Raw genomic sequence first — 15,238 nt, 5'->3', positions numbered from 1 at the left:
TTAGCCATTGTTGCACTTGAGCTTTCAGGGGGCTTATAGGTTCCCTCATCTGTTAATTTCAGCAGAGGGGGATGAATTTAAGCTCAGAGAAGCAGATTGGGTTTCAAAGCACTAACTTTTCAGAGTCTGATCAAGAAAAGCAATCAAAAGAAGTTAGTTGTATGTACTAAAAAAAAGTGGGAGAGGAAAGTAAAAACTGAGTCAACCAGGGTCTGAAGTGGATCTTCTGGCTTCCATCCCTTCTCCTTGCCCCTGCCCTACTCCCCACCTTTCTGATCGCCTCCTTACAGACTCAAAATTCATCCTTATTACTACCTTTCCTGTAGCTTCACTATTTAGAAATGGAGTTTCTCTCTTTTATCTTGCTCCTACATTTTAACTCATTTTTTTACATTTGTTTTTTATACTATCTAAATTGCTTTGAAAGATAACTCTCTAGGATGGGATTCACAAACCAATCAAATTCCCAACATATTTCACAGTGAAGAACTGGAGAACTGGCAAAAGACTCCTTGATCAAATTAATTGATAACACATCACAGCCCCAAATCAATAGAACAAGCCTCTCTTTAAGTTTGAGCTTTCAAAAGAATGACTTGGAATAAAGATAAATATAACACCTCTTTATTTATTTATTCAATTTTTTTGCCCGTCCTCCCAAAAGAGCCCAGAACGGGTTACAATGAATATATTGGTGCATTAAAATTATAGTTCCCTTACTGTCCCGAAGGCTCACAATCTAACTAAAGTACCAGGAAAAATAACAATTAGAAGAGTAATAAAGAAAGAAAATAGAGATAGAGGAGAAAAATAAGAAAATAAACATACTAATAAGATTACAATGATCTAAAGGAATTTGAAAGGTTAAAAAGAGGGGAGATAAGAATAGATGCAGAGGGAGAACCGTTGAAGCAATAGAATTCTGGGGAAATTTAAATGAAATTTGAATGATAAAATAAAACAAAATAAGTGGTAAAACAATAAGTGAGATTAAAAAATATATCATAAACTAAAAAGAAGTGAAAATAAAATCAAAACAGTCAAAACTGAAGTCCAGCTTGAACTGCCTCTTTCCTGCCACTGAACTCTAGGGGAGGAAGCTGGGCTGTGGAGAAGTACCACAGAATCAAAGAATTCAAAAATTCACAGCACATTACGATACCAGCAAAATTTACAATAGGAAAACAAAATAATGTAAATCATGGTACTTTATACATTTAACAATTTCCTAGACAGGCATGTTGTTATGAACTTGGAAACGTCAAGATAGACCAAAGGCAAAAGTCATTTTCCTTACCATACTTTGCAGTAAAACCATCACAAGCACAAACTAAAATAAAAAGAGTACTTACATTGCTCTCTCGTAATGAATTGAGGTATGGTGCTCAGCTGAGGGGCGCTAGGATTTGGGGTTCCCACAAGCTTGCTCTTGGCCATCTTCGTGTTTGCTTTAGCAAATTCTAATCGCAAGGTCTGTGGAATTTCAGGGTCAAATCGAATCCCCTGCAAGAAAAAAAAAAATGCAATTTCTAAGACTTAATATTGGGTGAGAAAATAGCAATCGCTCACATTGCGGTTTTCAACAATGTGGGTTAGTTGCATTGAACATTATATTGGTAAAAGTAAACTTTTTGGCCCTGATTTTATGAATGGTGCCCAACTCCTAGGCACCATTTATTGAATCGTATCTAGAGGTGCCTAAGCAGTTTTAAACAACGGTTGGCATTCAAACCTTAGGCGCATTCCCATTTAGGCCAGGGTTTTCTTGGCCTAAATGAGTGTGCTTAAGTTAGGCACTTACCAGCGCCCAAGTTAAACTACACCCAAAGTCCACCCTCTAATCACACCTATATACTGGTAGGCATCTCGATTTAGACACCTACCTTGAAGTGGTAGGTGCCTACTGGCTAATTAATTTTTTATATTGCCTTTTTTTTTTTTAATTTATTCATTTAAAAAAAAAAAAAACATATCACAAGATTACACTTGCTACAGAAACATGGAAGATATTAAATTTACAGAAGGAAAAAAGAGAATTGCAAAGGGACTTGAACAAACTAGGGGAATGGGCGACAAGATGGCAGATGAAGTTCAATGTTGAGAAATGTAAAGTATTACATGTGGGAAGCAGAAACCCGAGGTACAACTATACGATGGGAGGGATGTTATTGAATGAGAGTACCCAAGAAAGGGTCTTGGGGGTAATGGTGACATAACAATGAAGCCGACAGCACAGTGCGCAGCGGCCGCTAAGAGAGCGAATAGAATGCTAGGCATAATCAAGAAGGGTATTAGAACCAGAACGAAAGAAGTTATCCTGCCATTGTATCGGGCGATAGTGCGTCCGCATCTGGAGTACTGCGTCCAATACTGGTCGCCATACCTTAAGAAGGATATGGCATTACTTGAGAGGTTCCAGAGGAGAGCGACATCTGATAAAAGGGATGGAAAACCTTTCATACACTGAGAGATTGGAGAAACTGGGTCTTTTCCCTGGAGAAGAGGAGACTTAGAGGGGATATGATAGATACTTACAAGATCATGAAGGGCATAGAGAGAGTAGAGAGGGACAGATTCTTCAAACTTTCAAAGAATAAAAGAACAAGAGGGCATTCGGAAAAGTTGAAAGGGGATAGATTCAAAACAAATGCGAGGAAGTTCTTCTTTACCCAACGTGTGGTGGACACCTGGAATGTGCTACCAGAGGACGTAATAGGGCAGAGTACGGTACTGGGGTTTAAGAAAGGATTGAACAATTTCCTGCTGGAAAAGGGGATAGAGGGGAATAGATAGAGGATTACTGCACAGGTCCTGGACCTGTTGGGCCGCCGCGTGAGTGGGCTGCTGGGCACGATGGACCTCAGGTCTGACCCAGCGAAGGCATTGCTTATGTTCTTATGAGAAAACTATAAATTTTTTATCTCCTATACAGTCCACAAATGAGGGGAGTGAATTCAAATATAATAATAATAATAATCAATCATAATAATAACTTTATTTTTCTATACCGCCAAGAAATAATTTGTTACTTGATCAATAACTATTTCATAGCATTCATACTGTAGTTATATAAATGAATATTGTACAGTGCTTTCTTAAGTATTTTGTTGTATCACTGACCTGTTCAGTCCTCTTACTCTGTGAACCGCCTAGAACTCTTTGGGCGTTGGCGGTATAGAAAAATAAAGGGCTCCTTTTACAAAGCCACGCTAAACTGCAGGCCACGCTAGCCGCTATTGCCTCCCCTTGAGCAGGTGATAGATTTTCGACCAGCGCAGGGGTTAGCGCGTGATGAAAAGTCACGCGTGCTAAACCCGCTAGTAAAAGGAGCCCAAAGTATCAATTCATGAAAATAAGATTAGAACACTATGCATCCACACAATTCCAGCAATATATCCTTAATTGACCATTTTACACTTGACTTCTAACAATCTTCTTAAGATCAATAAAAGATCTCAACTGTTCAGGAATATAGAAAATATAACTCAAACCACCAGAATGTATCAAACATTTACATGGATAAAGCAACTTAAATGAAGCTCCCAAGTCCAAAACTTCTTGTTTAAGATTTTAAAAGGCCCTCCGAAATTCTTGTGACACTTTAGTAACATCTGGAAAAACCCAACTTTTCTGACCATAAAAGAGAGCCTTTGAGTTGTGAAAGTACATTTTCATAACATTATTCAGATCTTGTTCAAAGACAAAAGCAGCAACCAGAGTAACTCGCTGAAAACTTTCCGTCACCGATTGTTCCAAAATCTCAGATAAATTATTCAAATCTAATTTTTGATTTTTCAAGACCAACAGAAGATTGCATTGGAACACCACCACCCTAGATATTTCTCATAGGCATTTTCAAATAGAACACTGATCACAGGAGGAACCATATCTAAGGAAAAATGCAAAACTTCCAAGAAATATTTCTTAAGCATATCTTTTGACAAAATCCCAGGATCCATAGGGCTACTGGGCTTGCTGGACTATTGGTCTGACCCAGTAAAGTCATAAGTATAATCTTCAGTTAAAATTTTAAATCTGTTTTACCTTTTTACTCATTGAAACATTATCTTTTACAACAGTAGACCTAAATTCTTGTAAAGAAGAAATATCCGATTGTCTTTTCTTAATGGTGCTTCTAATTATAAGTGCCAATTAAGAAGATTAAGTTAAGCACCTAGATCAACTAGGCGTGATGATCTAGACCACTGTTCTTCAACTGATGGTCCGTGGACCAATGCCAATCTGCAGGAAATTTCTGCCGGTCGATGCAGGGCCGGCGAGATTGACGAGATATTTTCAGCTGGTCTGCGCTGGGCCGGAGAGATCATAGGGAGCCTCCGACAGTGGCTTTCTCCCCTCTCTCCAGCTCTCCTTACTTACCAGTGCAGCGATTCACGAAGGCAGCCTTGGGTCTTTTGCTGAGTCGCGGCTGTCTCTGATGATGCAACTTCCTCTTTCCTCAGAGGCAGCGCGACCCAACAAAGGACCCGAGGCTGCCTTCCTGAATTGCTGCGCTGACAAGTAAAGAGAGCTGCTGGGAGGGGAGAAAGCCACTATTGGAGGCTGGGAAGCTGCTGGGCAAGGAACAAAAGGGACAGCTGCTATTGGACCTGGAGGGGGAGAAGGAAAGATGCTGCTGGGAGGGGAGGAGGGAAAGGAGTCTGGGAAGCTGCTGGACAAGGGAAAACAAGGGACAGCTGCTATTGGACCTGGAGGGAAGGAGGAAAGATGCTGCTGGGAGGGGAGGAGGGAAAAGAGTCTGGGAAGCTTCTGGACAAGGGAAAAAAAGGGACAGCTGCTACTGGATTTGGAGGGAAGGAAAAGGAGAGATGCTGCTGGGAGGGGAGGAAGGGAAGAGAGTTACTGCTGGACAGGAGGAGGAGGGAAGGGAGAAGGAAAAAAGGAAGGAAATAGCTGGCAGGGAGATCAGAGGAGGGGAAGGGGAGAGACAGGCATGAGAGATTGATGATGGGAAGGGGTCAGCAGAGAAATAAGCAGAGAGGGACAACGATGCTAGATCTGGTGTAGGAGAGATAAAAATGAAGAGAGCAGTAAAGCTGGAATGAATCATGTAAAAAGGAGAGAGGGGGCACAGGCTGGATGGAAAGTGGAGAGGGGCATAGAAAGAAGACAGATACCATATGAAAGGGGGAGAGGGCAGACAGTGGATGGAAGGGGCAGATGCTGGATTGAAGAGACAGAGAGAGCAGACACTGGAAGGAAGACAGTGAAAAGAAGATGAAAGCAGAAACCAGAGACAACAAAAGGTAGAAAAAAATAATTTTATTTCTATTTTGTGATTAGAATATATCAGATTTGAAATATATATCTTGCTAGAGCTGGTGTTAGACATAACTGGGGACTACAAAGCCCAGGCAGTGCTTCTTTAGCTTCCAGCTGGCTTAGGGCGATCTCTGACCAGGGGGCAGTTGCCCTAATTGCACTCCCCTAACACTATTCCTGTCATGTGTGACTGCAATATTCTGTTAGCATGATATTTCTATGTAGCATTCTGTAATAACTTGGCTTATTCAGTTTTCTTGATAGTAGAGGGGATATATGTGAAGGGGAGGGGAGACAGGGATTTTGTTGATCCTTGCTCTGTATTATTTGTATTTTTAAAATGACAATTGTACAGAATACAATTATACTTTTTATACTTTAATAAAATACGTTCAATATAAAATCATAACTGAGGCTTGTGCGGATGGGATCAGATGATTTGTGGGGACCGAGCTCGCGGAGATGGGACGGAAATGGGACCCAAATAGGGGGTGGAAAAGGGGGTGCATCTTATGGACTGAATATACCCCCCCCTTTTTTAAGTGGCGGTGGTCTAGCGCAGTCTCCTGCTGGACAGCTGCCTCTTTGCAGAGCGATGCACAATGCAGGAGCGTGACCTTTGCACTTCCTGCCTGGTCCCACAAAAGAACATATGAATAAAAGCATCGCCTCTGCCGAGTCAGACCATGGGTCCACGGCTCCCACGGCGGCCCCCCCAGGTCAATGACCTGTAAGTGATCTTTTACCTAAAACATTTTATTCCCTAATCATTTAATATCCTGTATAGTAACTCTCTAACTATACCCTTCAATCCCCTTTTCCTTCAGGAAATCATCTAATCCCATTTTGAAACCCAAAATCGTACTCTGCCCTATCATCTCCTCTGGAAGCACATTCCAGGTGTCCACCACCCTCTGAGTGAAGAACTTCCTAGCATTTGTTCTGAATCTGTCTCCTTTCAATTTTTTTGAATGCCCTCTTGTTTTTGATGCCCCACTAGTCTGAAGAATCTGTCCCTCTCTACCTTCTCTATACCCTTCATGATCTTATAAGTTTCTATCATGCCCCCTCTCTGTCTCCGCTTTCCCAGGGAAAAGAGCCCCAGCTTCTCTAGCCTTTCAGCATGCCTTTTATCTTCCTTGTTGCTCTTCTCTGGACCCTCTCGAGTATTGCCATATTCTTCTTAAGGTATGGCGACCAGTACGCTGCTCTGTGATTGGCTTCAGTAAGTGGCTGCAGTCAATTACTGACTGCAGCCACAGAGTAGCGCGGGACCAGGCAGGAAGCGCAACGGTCGCACTCCTGCGTTGTGCGTCGCTCTGCAGAGAAAGGCAGCCATCCAGCAGAAAACCGTGCTGGACCACCGCTACTTAAAAAAGGTACGGGGGGGGGGGGCTTCGGGTGGCTTTGGGCTGTTTTTTCGGGCTGTTTTGGGTTTTGGGCTGTAGGTTGCTTCGGGCTATGGGCTTCCCAGCACTAGACCACCAGACGCACCTATGTGTAGAGTAGGAAAAACCAAGAAGAAAAAAAATTCTGAACCAAATTTTTTTCTTGGTTTTTCTTCCTCTGCAGGTGGGTGCGTCTTATGGTCCAGTGCATCTTATGGTCCAAAAAAATACGGTAATTCTGTCTCATATCCGAGAGTCTTCTGTACATAACATTTTAAAAATCACTTACATATCAATAGAAAGTCAAGAAAAATAATAGGGTAATATATACTAAAAAAGCAGCAGTAGGAACTTTCAGAGGATACAGCTCATGTTATCTAGTGAAAAGGATATGTTAGAAACAGCCAGAATAAATTCTGAGATCAGGCCAAGGAAACCCAATTGAGATTCCATTACAAATGAAGATACATAAATCTAAGTTGATCACTAGGGCATTTTTGGTGGCCAGCTCTGAATTTTATAATGTCATGCTGGGAACTATAGGAGCTTATAGAAACCATTAAAGGCCTGGTTGTTCCAGGACTGGGCTGAAAAGCAAGCCATTTGATTGGAGTGATTAGTTGGTTCAATGATATAGAGTGATTCTGAAGAAAGCAGGTAGATAGGGTGCCCACTGATGGATTAAGATACTAATTTTTAAGTCAGAGCCACTTTGGATCCAGAGAGCTGAAGGAGGGCCGCCACATATCTTTCCATGTATGTCAATGACATCCATCCCACCAGCCCAACTTCAAACTGTTTATTGGCCTGAAGACATTACCAAATGCATGTCCTTCAAGCATGTGGCTCTTCCTCTCATCCACCTCCTCCGTTTCTGTCAAGATCCTGGTTAGAAAGGCAGAAAAAAACCAGCTAGAATGATGAGGGCTGCCCCAAAAGTCTCCAAGGCTGCCACTGGCCCCCAGGCCTTGCATTGAAGAACGCTGGATTAAGATGTAAGGGCTATAAATTCTAAATTTGGACTCCGTGGTGGGCAGAATTTGGGAGAGCACACTACCCGGACCCTTGTCCATGCTCTCGTAACCTCACACTTAGATTACAGCAATCTATTTTTAACTGGCCTCCCGCAGTATCGCCTCTCCCCCTTGCAATGCACCTAACTGAAAATTGATAGCTGCTAAGGACTGTGTTCATTAGCACCTAATTGTTGGGCGCCTTTTATAGAATCGGGGCCTTTGCACTTAACTGTGGGTGCGAGCAATGGCGCTGGTGGAAAGGCTGGAGTCCAAACGGCTCACAATTTGGTTGGAGTCGGATGACAGCGGCAGCCTTGGGAGACCCTTGATAAAGCACTTTCTTGTGCGAAACATGTCGGGTCTGACTCCCGGGTTCAGCTGAGATAAGTATTGAACAGCTTTTCATACGTATTTATTACAAAGGAAGTATATTTATTAGCAGCACAAAATGAAAAACTATTTATTATTAAGGAAACATATTTATTAACAGCATAAAATGAAAAACTATTTATTATTAAGGAAACATATTTATTAACAGCATAAAATGAAAAACTAAATGAAGACAAAAGAAAACCAAATAGACAGCCAATGATGAAGTGCCACAACAAACTTCCCACAGTATAAAATTATTACAGTGGTGGAGAGGTGGGGCTGAGGCGTCTTTTTGAAATAATGTATTGACATTTCGCAAATCCAGTATTTATTGAGAGAGTTTATATGAACATCTGGATTTGAAGACTATTGCCATTTCATATTGAGCTTGGAGTCCAAACTGGTGGCACTCTTCTGTAACATTGCACCTAAACTGACCAGCCCTTGTCCATCTAATAGCCACGCCCCCTTTAGAGTTGTGTGTTATGAAATTTAGGTCTGCATTTGATAGAATAGGGCAGATCCTCATATAAAGGGGCTTTCTATGTCTGGTTATCATCAAAGTGCTCTACACATGCTTATTTTGTATCTGGGCCAATGAAGTGTTTAAGTGACTTGCCCAGAGTCACAAGGAGCTGTAGTGGGAATCAAACTCATGTTCCTCAGGGTGCTGAGGCAGCTGCTCTAACCACTAGGGCCACTCCTTCACTCCCAATTTATTTATTCATGCATTTATTTCCCAAAGCAGATCCAATGAAACTCTCATGACCAGTGGCGTTCCTCAAGGTCCCATCCTTTCACCCGTACAATTCAATATTTTTTTTTTACTGCCACTTTGTAAACTGCTTATACACCATGGTATTGTCTGTTGTCTCTAAGCTGATGACATTCATTTCTTGCTTAAGGATAATAGCAACATTGATGAGACAATTTTAGGACTGCAATCACACCTGGACCTGATAGAACATTGGTTACATGATAACTTCTTGAAGCTAAATGTTGCCAAAACCTATACACTTCTCCCTCCGTATTCGCTGTTATAGGGGATTAACAGAACCGCAAATACAGAAAAATCGCAAATAACTTTTTCATATGTTATTCACTGTTTTCTATTAAAAACCATCGTGAATAGGGTGAAACTGCGAATAACATGGTGAGAGGCCTGGCCTGTTCCTGAAGGAGAGGCAAAGCACGGTGAAGAAAGTGCTGGGAATCAGCGATTTTCTCTGTAAACGCTTGGAATCCGCAATTTCTCTATGCAAGCTGTCATTTGGGGGAGGAGCCAGCAAGCTAAAAACCGCGAATAATCAAAACCGCAAATGCTGAAACCGCGAATACGGAGGGAGAAGTGTATCATGTTTCTATCTGATCTCCCTTCTCCTGATATTCCAAAATTCCTTAGGATTGGCAATTTCAGTACTGCTATAGAGGATAAAATATGCAATCTTGGAGTCCTTCTAGATTCCAGCCTCTCCATGAAGGATGGGATCCAACTAAACTAAGGTGGGTGCTGATGCTGTTGGTGCTAACATTTAAAAAGATGAACCAACTTCTAAAATATATCCTGGGGAAAGCTGACAGGCACTCACTCAGGAGTTCATGGTTTGGAGTAAGATACTGACAGAATGCTGCAATCGGGATATCCTGAGAGACAGGTTGTGGTAAAGGATGAAGTATCCAAAGTGCATTTAAAGAAAGAACAGACTGAGATGAAAGTCAGATAGGAGCCAGTGCTCCATTGCGGTTTGGAAACTGGCTCAAAGACAAGAAACAGAGGGTAATGATCAGTATTCCAAATGGGAAAAGGTGAACTGTAGCATGCCCCAATAATCTGTGCTGAAACACGTGCTGTTTTAACATGTGCATAAATGATCTGGAGAAAGGAGCAGTGAGTGAGGTGATCAAATGCAGATTAATTCCTAAGGGCAACTGAGCAGCCCGTAGCTCTAGAAGGGGAACTAGTACAGGCAATCTTGCTGAAAATCCAAATACTGTATAGCCCTGGTGAGCTCTGTTTTGTGTTTTCAGTGTAATCTTCAAAACCCAAATATATTACTGGTCCTTCCTAGGTAAGTGCCTTTTTTCTTTTTCTTTCTGGGAAACCACACATAGGATTAATTAATTTACCCCCAAATCTTTCTTCTTTCTCAAGGTTTAAACCACAAAATTTCTTAACAAACGCCCGGTACTTTAAAATCGCCATTAAAATCCCGTGGATCGCTCTGGTGTTGGTAAATTATTTGATTTAAAAATGGCAATTAATGTTGAAACAATTTTGCCTGCAAATGATTTTCACAGAGGTCTGCCCTAATCCCATCCGATCAATCATAGGAAAAAGCGACCGACACATGTGCAGAATAGATCACTTGAAACAGGCGCAAATGTACACATGCGACAAGGAAAGCTCTGTAGGCACGTATAATCTTCAAGCTGAAGAGATGACTATGCTTTTGCTGCCCCCAAACTACTAATGTTTGTAGAGTCCTCAAGAGCCGTTTTCCAGTCGGGTTTTCAGGATTTCCCCAATGAATATGCATGAGATCTATTTGCATGCACTGCTTTCAATGCATATTCATTGGGGAAATCCTGAAAACCCGACTGGAATACGGCTCTCGAGGACCGGAGTTCCCTACCCCTGATCTAGTCTATTTCAGGGGTGTCAAAATCCCTCCTCGAGGGCTGCAATCCAGTCGGGTTTTCAGGATTTCCCCAATGAATATGCATGAGATCTATTTGCATGCACTGCTTTCAATGCATATTCATTGGGGAAATCCTGAAAACCCGACTGGAATACGGCTCTCGAGGACCGAAGTTCCCGACCCCTGCTTTTATGCAATAGTGCTTAAGGCCAACTTTTTTTATGGCACCCATTTTTGAGCTCCAGTTTTGGAATTTCCCCCAAATGAATTTATGAGCAAAATGCATTCTTACAGGGATCCTGATCAGTGCAAACAGCAATACCTACATTTTTATGCATTAATTGTTCTGCCTAGACTGTTTTTTTTCTTTTGCCAACTGTGCTTTATTTATATAAAAATATTTATATTCCGCCTCTCCAGTTCTAAGGGGATCACAAAATACTGTATAACTTAAATACAACACATACACACAATTAATGCCAAAGCAGACAAACCACAAAGTAAACTAGAGCAATAGAAAAGCAACCCACCTAACTGGTTACTTAGGTGCAACTTTGCTTCTCTCTTTCCCTCTTCTGCAGCCTGTTGTTCCCCCCACCCTTCTCCCAGCTTCATCGTTTTCCTCTCTTCCCTTCCAACCTCCCTCTCTCCCTCTCACCCATCCTTTCTATCCTCTCTTCATATAACAGAACCGACCCACATACTCCCGCTGTGATATGACAAATGTTTTATATAGTAGCAGAATAATAGTCTTTGTTTCTTGTGCCTAACTTTTGCTACTGGCTAAGGAGATTAAATCCATAGCCAACATATGAGCTACAACAGTGGGCCAAACTAAATCTCCATCAAGCCCAGTATCTTGTTTCAAACAGTGGCCAATCCAGGTCACAAGTACCTGGCAGGATCCCAAAACAGACAAATTCTATGTTACTTCACTGCAAGGATAAGCAGTGGCTTTCCAAGACTTCCTTGTTAATACAGTTTACAGACTTTTCCTCCAGGAACTTGCCAAACCCTTATTTAAACCCAGTTATGCTAACTCTTTAACCACATCCATTGACAGCAAATTCTAGAGCTCTATTGAGTGAAAAAATATTTTTCCCAATTTGCTTTAAAATATGCTACTATTGTAATAGCCTTTTAGTGGGAACCTCAAAGAAGCATCTGAGAGCCCTATAAGTTTCCAAGTTTATTTAGAATTTCTTATACCCCCTAATCAAACTTCTAGGCGGTGTACAATGAAAATACCATAAAATCAAATTAAGAATTAATAATGCTAAACAATACCAGGATATAACTTCATGACATGTCTCCTAGTCTGTTTCAGTGATGTAACCAGACCTCTCATGTGAATGGGTCCCCAGTTAAGATGGGAGGGTCTTCCAAATCCTCTCCCCTTTTGTCCGACACTTCTCTCCTGTCCCTCTGTCCCCAGATTTGATCCCTGCCTGCGGCCTAGCAACTCCCCCTTCCTAGTGTACCTCATCAAGTTTGTGGGTAGCAGCAACAAAACATATCTTCTGCCTGCCCTGGTCCTGCAAATTTAACTTTGCAGTATCCTGCTACAGATGAAACAAGAAGTGATCTCATTGAGGGTGAGACACATCAGAGGGAAGCCTAGATGGCCAGCACAGGCAATGGATGTACATCATTGTGGCTGCCTGTGAAGGTGGTGATGAGATATACTTGGGAGAGGGGTCTGTGGTTGGGAGGAGGCAAGGCCAGATCCAGAGATGTAAGAAAGGGAGGGAAGCAAGGTGGCCAACTGCTGAACTGTTTCGGGGAAGGGAGGGCAGACAGGGTGGGCCTGAGCTAAGAATGGGTACATTTTTGCCCATCCATAACTACGTCACTGGCCAATTACTTTTTGAACTGATTTGCATTTTCCGTTCCACTTACTCCACTTGCAAGGTAATTTCATAAACCATATTATAAATTTCATAAACCATATTAAAAATATTTAAAGACAACATTTCTAATTTGGTATATTTTGATGTTGAATCTTGACACTTTACTAAAACTCTCCTTCACATCATGCAAAGCTTTTAAGGAAGTAATAGGATCTTGTAAAATAAGAGTACAGTAGACCCCCGTGAATTCACGGTACTTTCTGACTGCCTCTTCGAGTCAGAAAATAGAGGGAATGACTGAGTCCACGAATCAGCCTTCTGCACAGCCGATTCCTCCTCCTTTCCCCCTCCTGGTCAGCCAATCAGCCTTCTGCACAGTCGATTCCTCCTCTTCTCCCCCCCCCCCCATCGTCAGCCAATCAGCCTTCTGCACATCCGATTCCTCCTCCTTTCCCCCCCAGTCAGACAATCCAATCAGTCTTCTGCATAGCTGATTCCTCCTCCTCTCCCCCGTCAGCCAATCAGCCTTCTGCATAGCTGATTCCTCCTCCTCCTCTCCCCCTCCCGGTCAGCCAATCAGCCTTCTGGACAGTCGATTCCTCCTCCTCTCCTCCCCCCGTCAGACAATCAGCCTTCTGCACAGCCGATTCATCCTTCTCTCCCCCGTCAGCCAATCAGCCTTCTGCATAGCTGATTCCTCCTCCTCTCCCCGTCAGCTTTCTGCACAGCCAAACCGCCTGTCAGCCTAAATATTGTTTTTTTTTAGCACCCACCGCCGCCCCTGCAGCCCTCTCCCGCCTCTGATCCGCTCCTAATCCGCATTCGCAGTTTTTTCAAAATTCGCAGGTGCTCCTGGAATGGAACCCCTGCAAATTTTGGGGGAGTACTGTATATCAACAGCAAAAAGGGTCAGCATATGTTCTCAGATTTTCTCCTAAAATGACTTTAATTCCATAGTGATTTCTAATTATCATGGCAAACATATCCATCACCAGAATAAACAAAGGTGGCGATCGGGGTATCTTGATCTAGTCCCTTTGCTCAGTGAAAATTCCCCAGAGAGAGCATCATTTATCGTGACTCTTGATCCAGAATTGCAATATAATCTATCTACTCGCTGCCTGAAATTTAACTGAATGTAGCTGAAAATATTTCTTATATCCTTTCTATTTTGAAAGAATGACAAGTTCCTGCCAGAACCAAGGGGAAGTTACTATGCTGCAGTAAACCAGTGCCGGCCAGTCAGGTTTTCAGGATCGCCCTGAGTATTCATGAGAGAGATTTGCATATAATGGAGGTAACAGGCAATACAATTCTGCCCACGCATATTCATTAGGGCGATACTGAAAACCTGACTTGCTGGTGGGTCCTCCAGGACAGGGCTGGGAACCACTGCACTAAACAGCTAAGGTAGGCTATAGCACACAGTAACTTTCAACGCAGACCCATGCTAATGGCTACTGCAGGGCTGCCCAAGTCCGGTCCTCGAGACCTACTGGCAGGCCAGGTTTTCAGGATATCCACAATGACTGTGCATGAGAGAGATTTCCTTGCACTGCCTTCTTGGTATGCAAATCTCTTTCTTATGCATATTCATTGTGGATATCCTGAAAACCTGGCCTGCCAGTAGCTCTCGAGGATCGGACTTGGACAGCCCTGGGCTACTGCATTCTCAAACTACCCCAACATGGTAAAAGCTCTGTGCTAGCGACTTAGGGCAAGTTATGGGTGGAGAGGGAACATGGCCACCATTGACAGCTACCCTCTGTTTCTATACAGGATGAGGCAAAAAAAAAACAAAACAAAAACAAAAACCCCCACCAAAACCCTACAGTTTTTTGCTGTTTTCTCAGCAATCACTTTAAATTTCAATGAGAAATTTTATGTACTTAGTCATCATACTTACGTATTACTATTAAACAACATTTATCTCAAGCTGTGTTGATGTTACTGACATTTTAGCATTACTGTCCAGTGATTTTTGCACATTGAAAATGTTTGAGCTAAACCGCAGTAAAATAACATCATTCAGACAATACAATTAGCAATGTATTTTGCAGTGACTGTGAATGTTCAAAGTGTCCACTCTAGCTTTAACACAGGCTTTTATTCGCTTTAGTAAATTCCTAACAGACTTGTTAATGAGTCCCGGAGGCAGGCTGTTCTGATTCAAAACACTCTTAAAGAAATTATCTGTAAGTCATCTTATTATAAATTTTTTTTTTTTTTTAATAATTCTTTATTGATTTTTAAACAAGATCAGTGTTATATAAATAAAAGAACAGTATATTATTGCATTCAGTCATAACATTAATATCTATAAAGATAACAGAACTATCATTCAATAATTACATTATTTTGCATATAGTAATAACATAAGAACCAAGTAAATAATATAACATGAAACCAAGTTACCTAAAACATTATTATCAATATTTCCTCCCAACCCCCCACCCTCCCTGGATGTGTAAAGATAAATAAACCAAGAAAAAAGTAAGACAAAATACAGTATTATATTTGTACAAATGTAGTCAATGGGCACCAAATTTTGTTGAATATTCCACTAAGTCCCCTACACTCCACATTAATTCTTTCATATTTGTATATAGTACACACATTCACCCACCAGAAAGTATAATTTATTCTATCATGATTCTTCCAATTACTTGTAATCAATTGAATGGCTATAC

The 15,238-nt window shown here is 41.7% G+C and overlaps 1 protein-coding gene across 7 annotated transcripts in view; it reads right to left on the bottom strand.

Annotated features, from left to right (window-relative positions):
- The window catches only part of RBPMS (RNA binding protein, mRNA processing factor), a 572,887-nt gene that overhangs the window by 170,978 nt on the left and 386,671 nt on the right, over positions 1-15,238 (bottom strand). For all 7 annotated transcript variants that reach the window (XR_004536566.1, XR_004536565.1, XR_004536564.1 and 4 more), the window contains one exon: positions 1,353-1,503. Coding sequence is in view for 4 of the 7 variants with exons in the window: in XM_033915619.1 (XP_033771510.1) it covers positions 1,353-1,503 (151 nt within the window). In the remaining 3 variants the exon portion in view is untranslated. The remainder of the gene's footprint in view (positions 1-1,352; positions 1,504-15,238) is intronic.

This window comes from Geotrypetes seraphini, chromosome 1 (genome assembly GCF_902459505.1).
Source record: "Geotrypetes seraphini chromosome 1, aGeoSer1.1, whole genome shotgun sequence".
NCBI lineage: Eukaryota > Metazoa > Chordata > Amphibia > Gymnophiona > Dermophiidae > Geotrypetes > Geotrypetes seraphini.
This window is presented reverse-complemented; position numbering and strand designations above follow the sequence as displayed.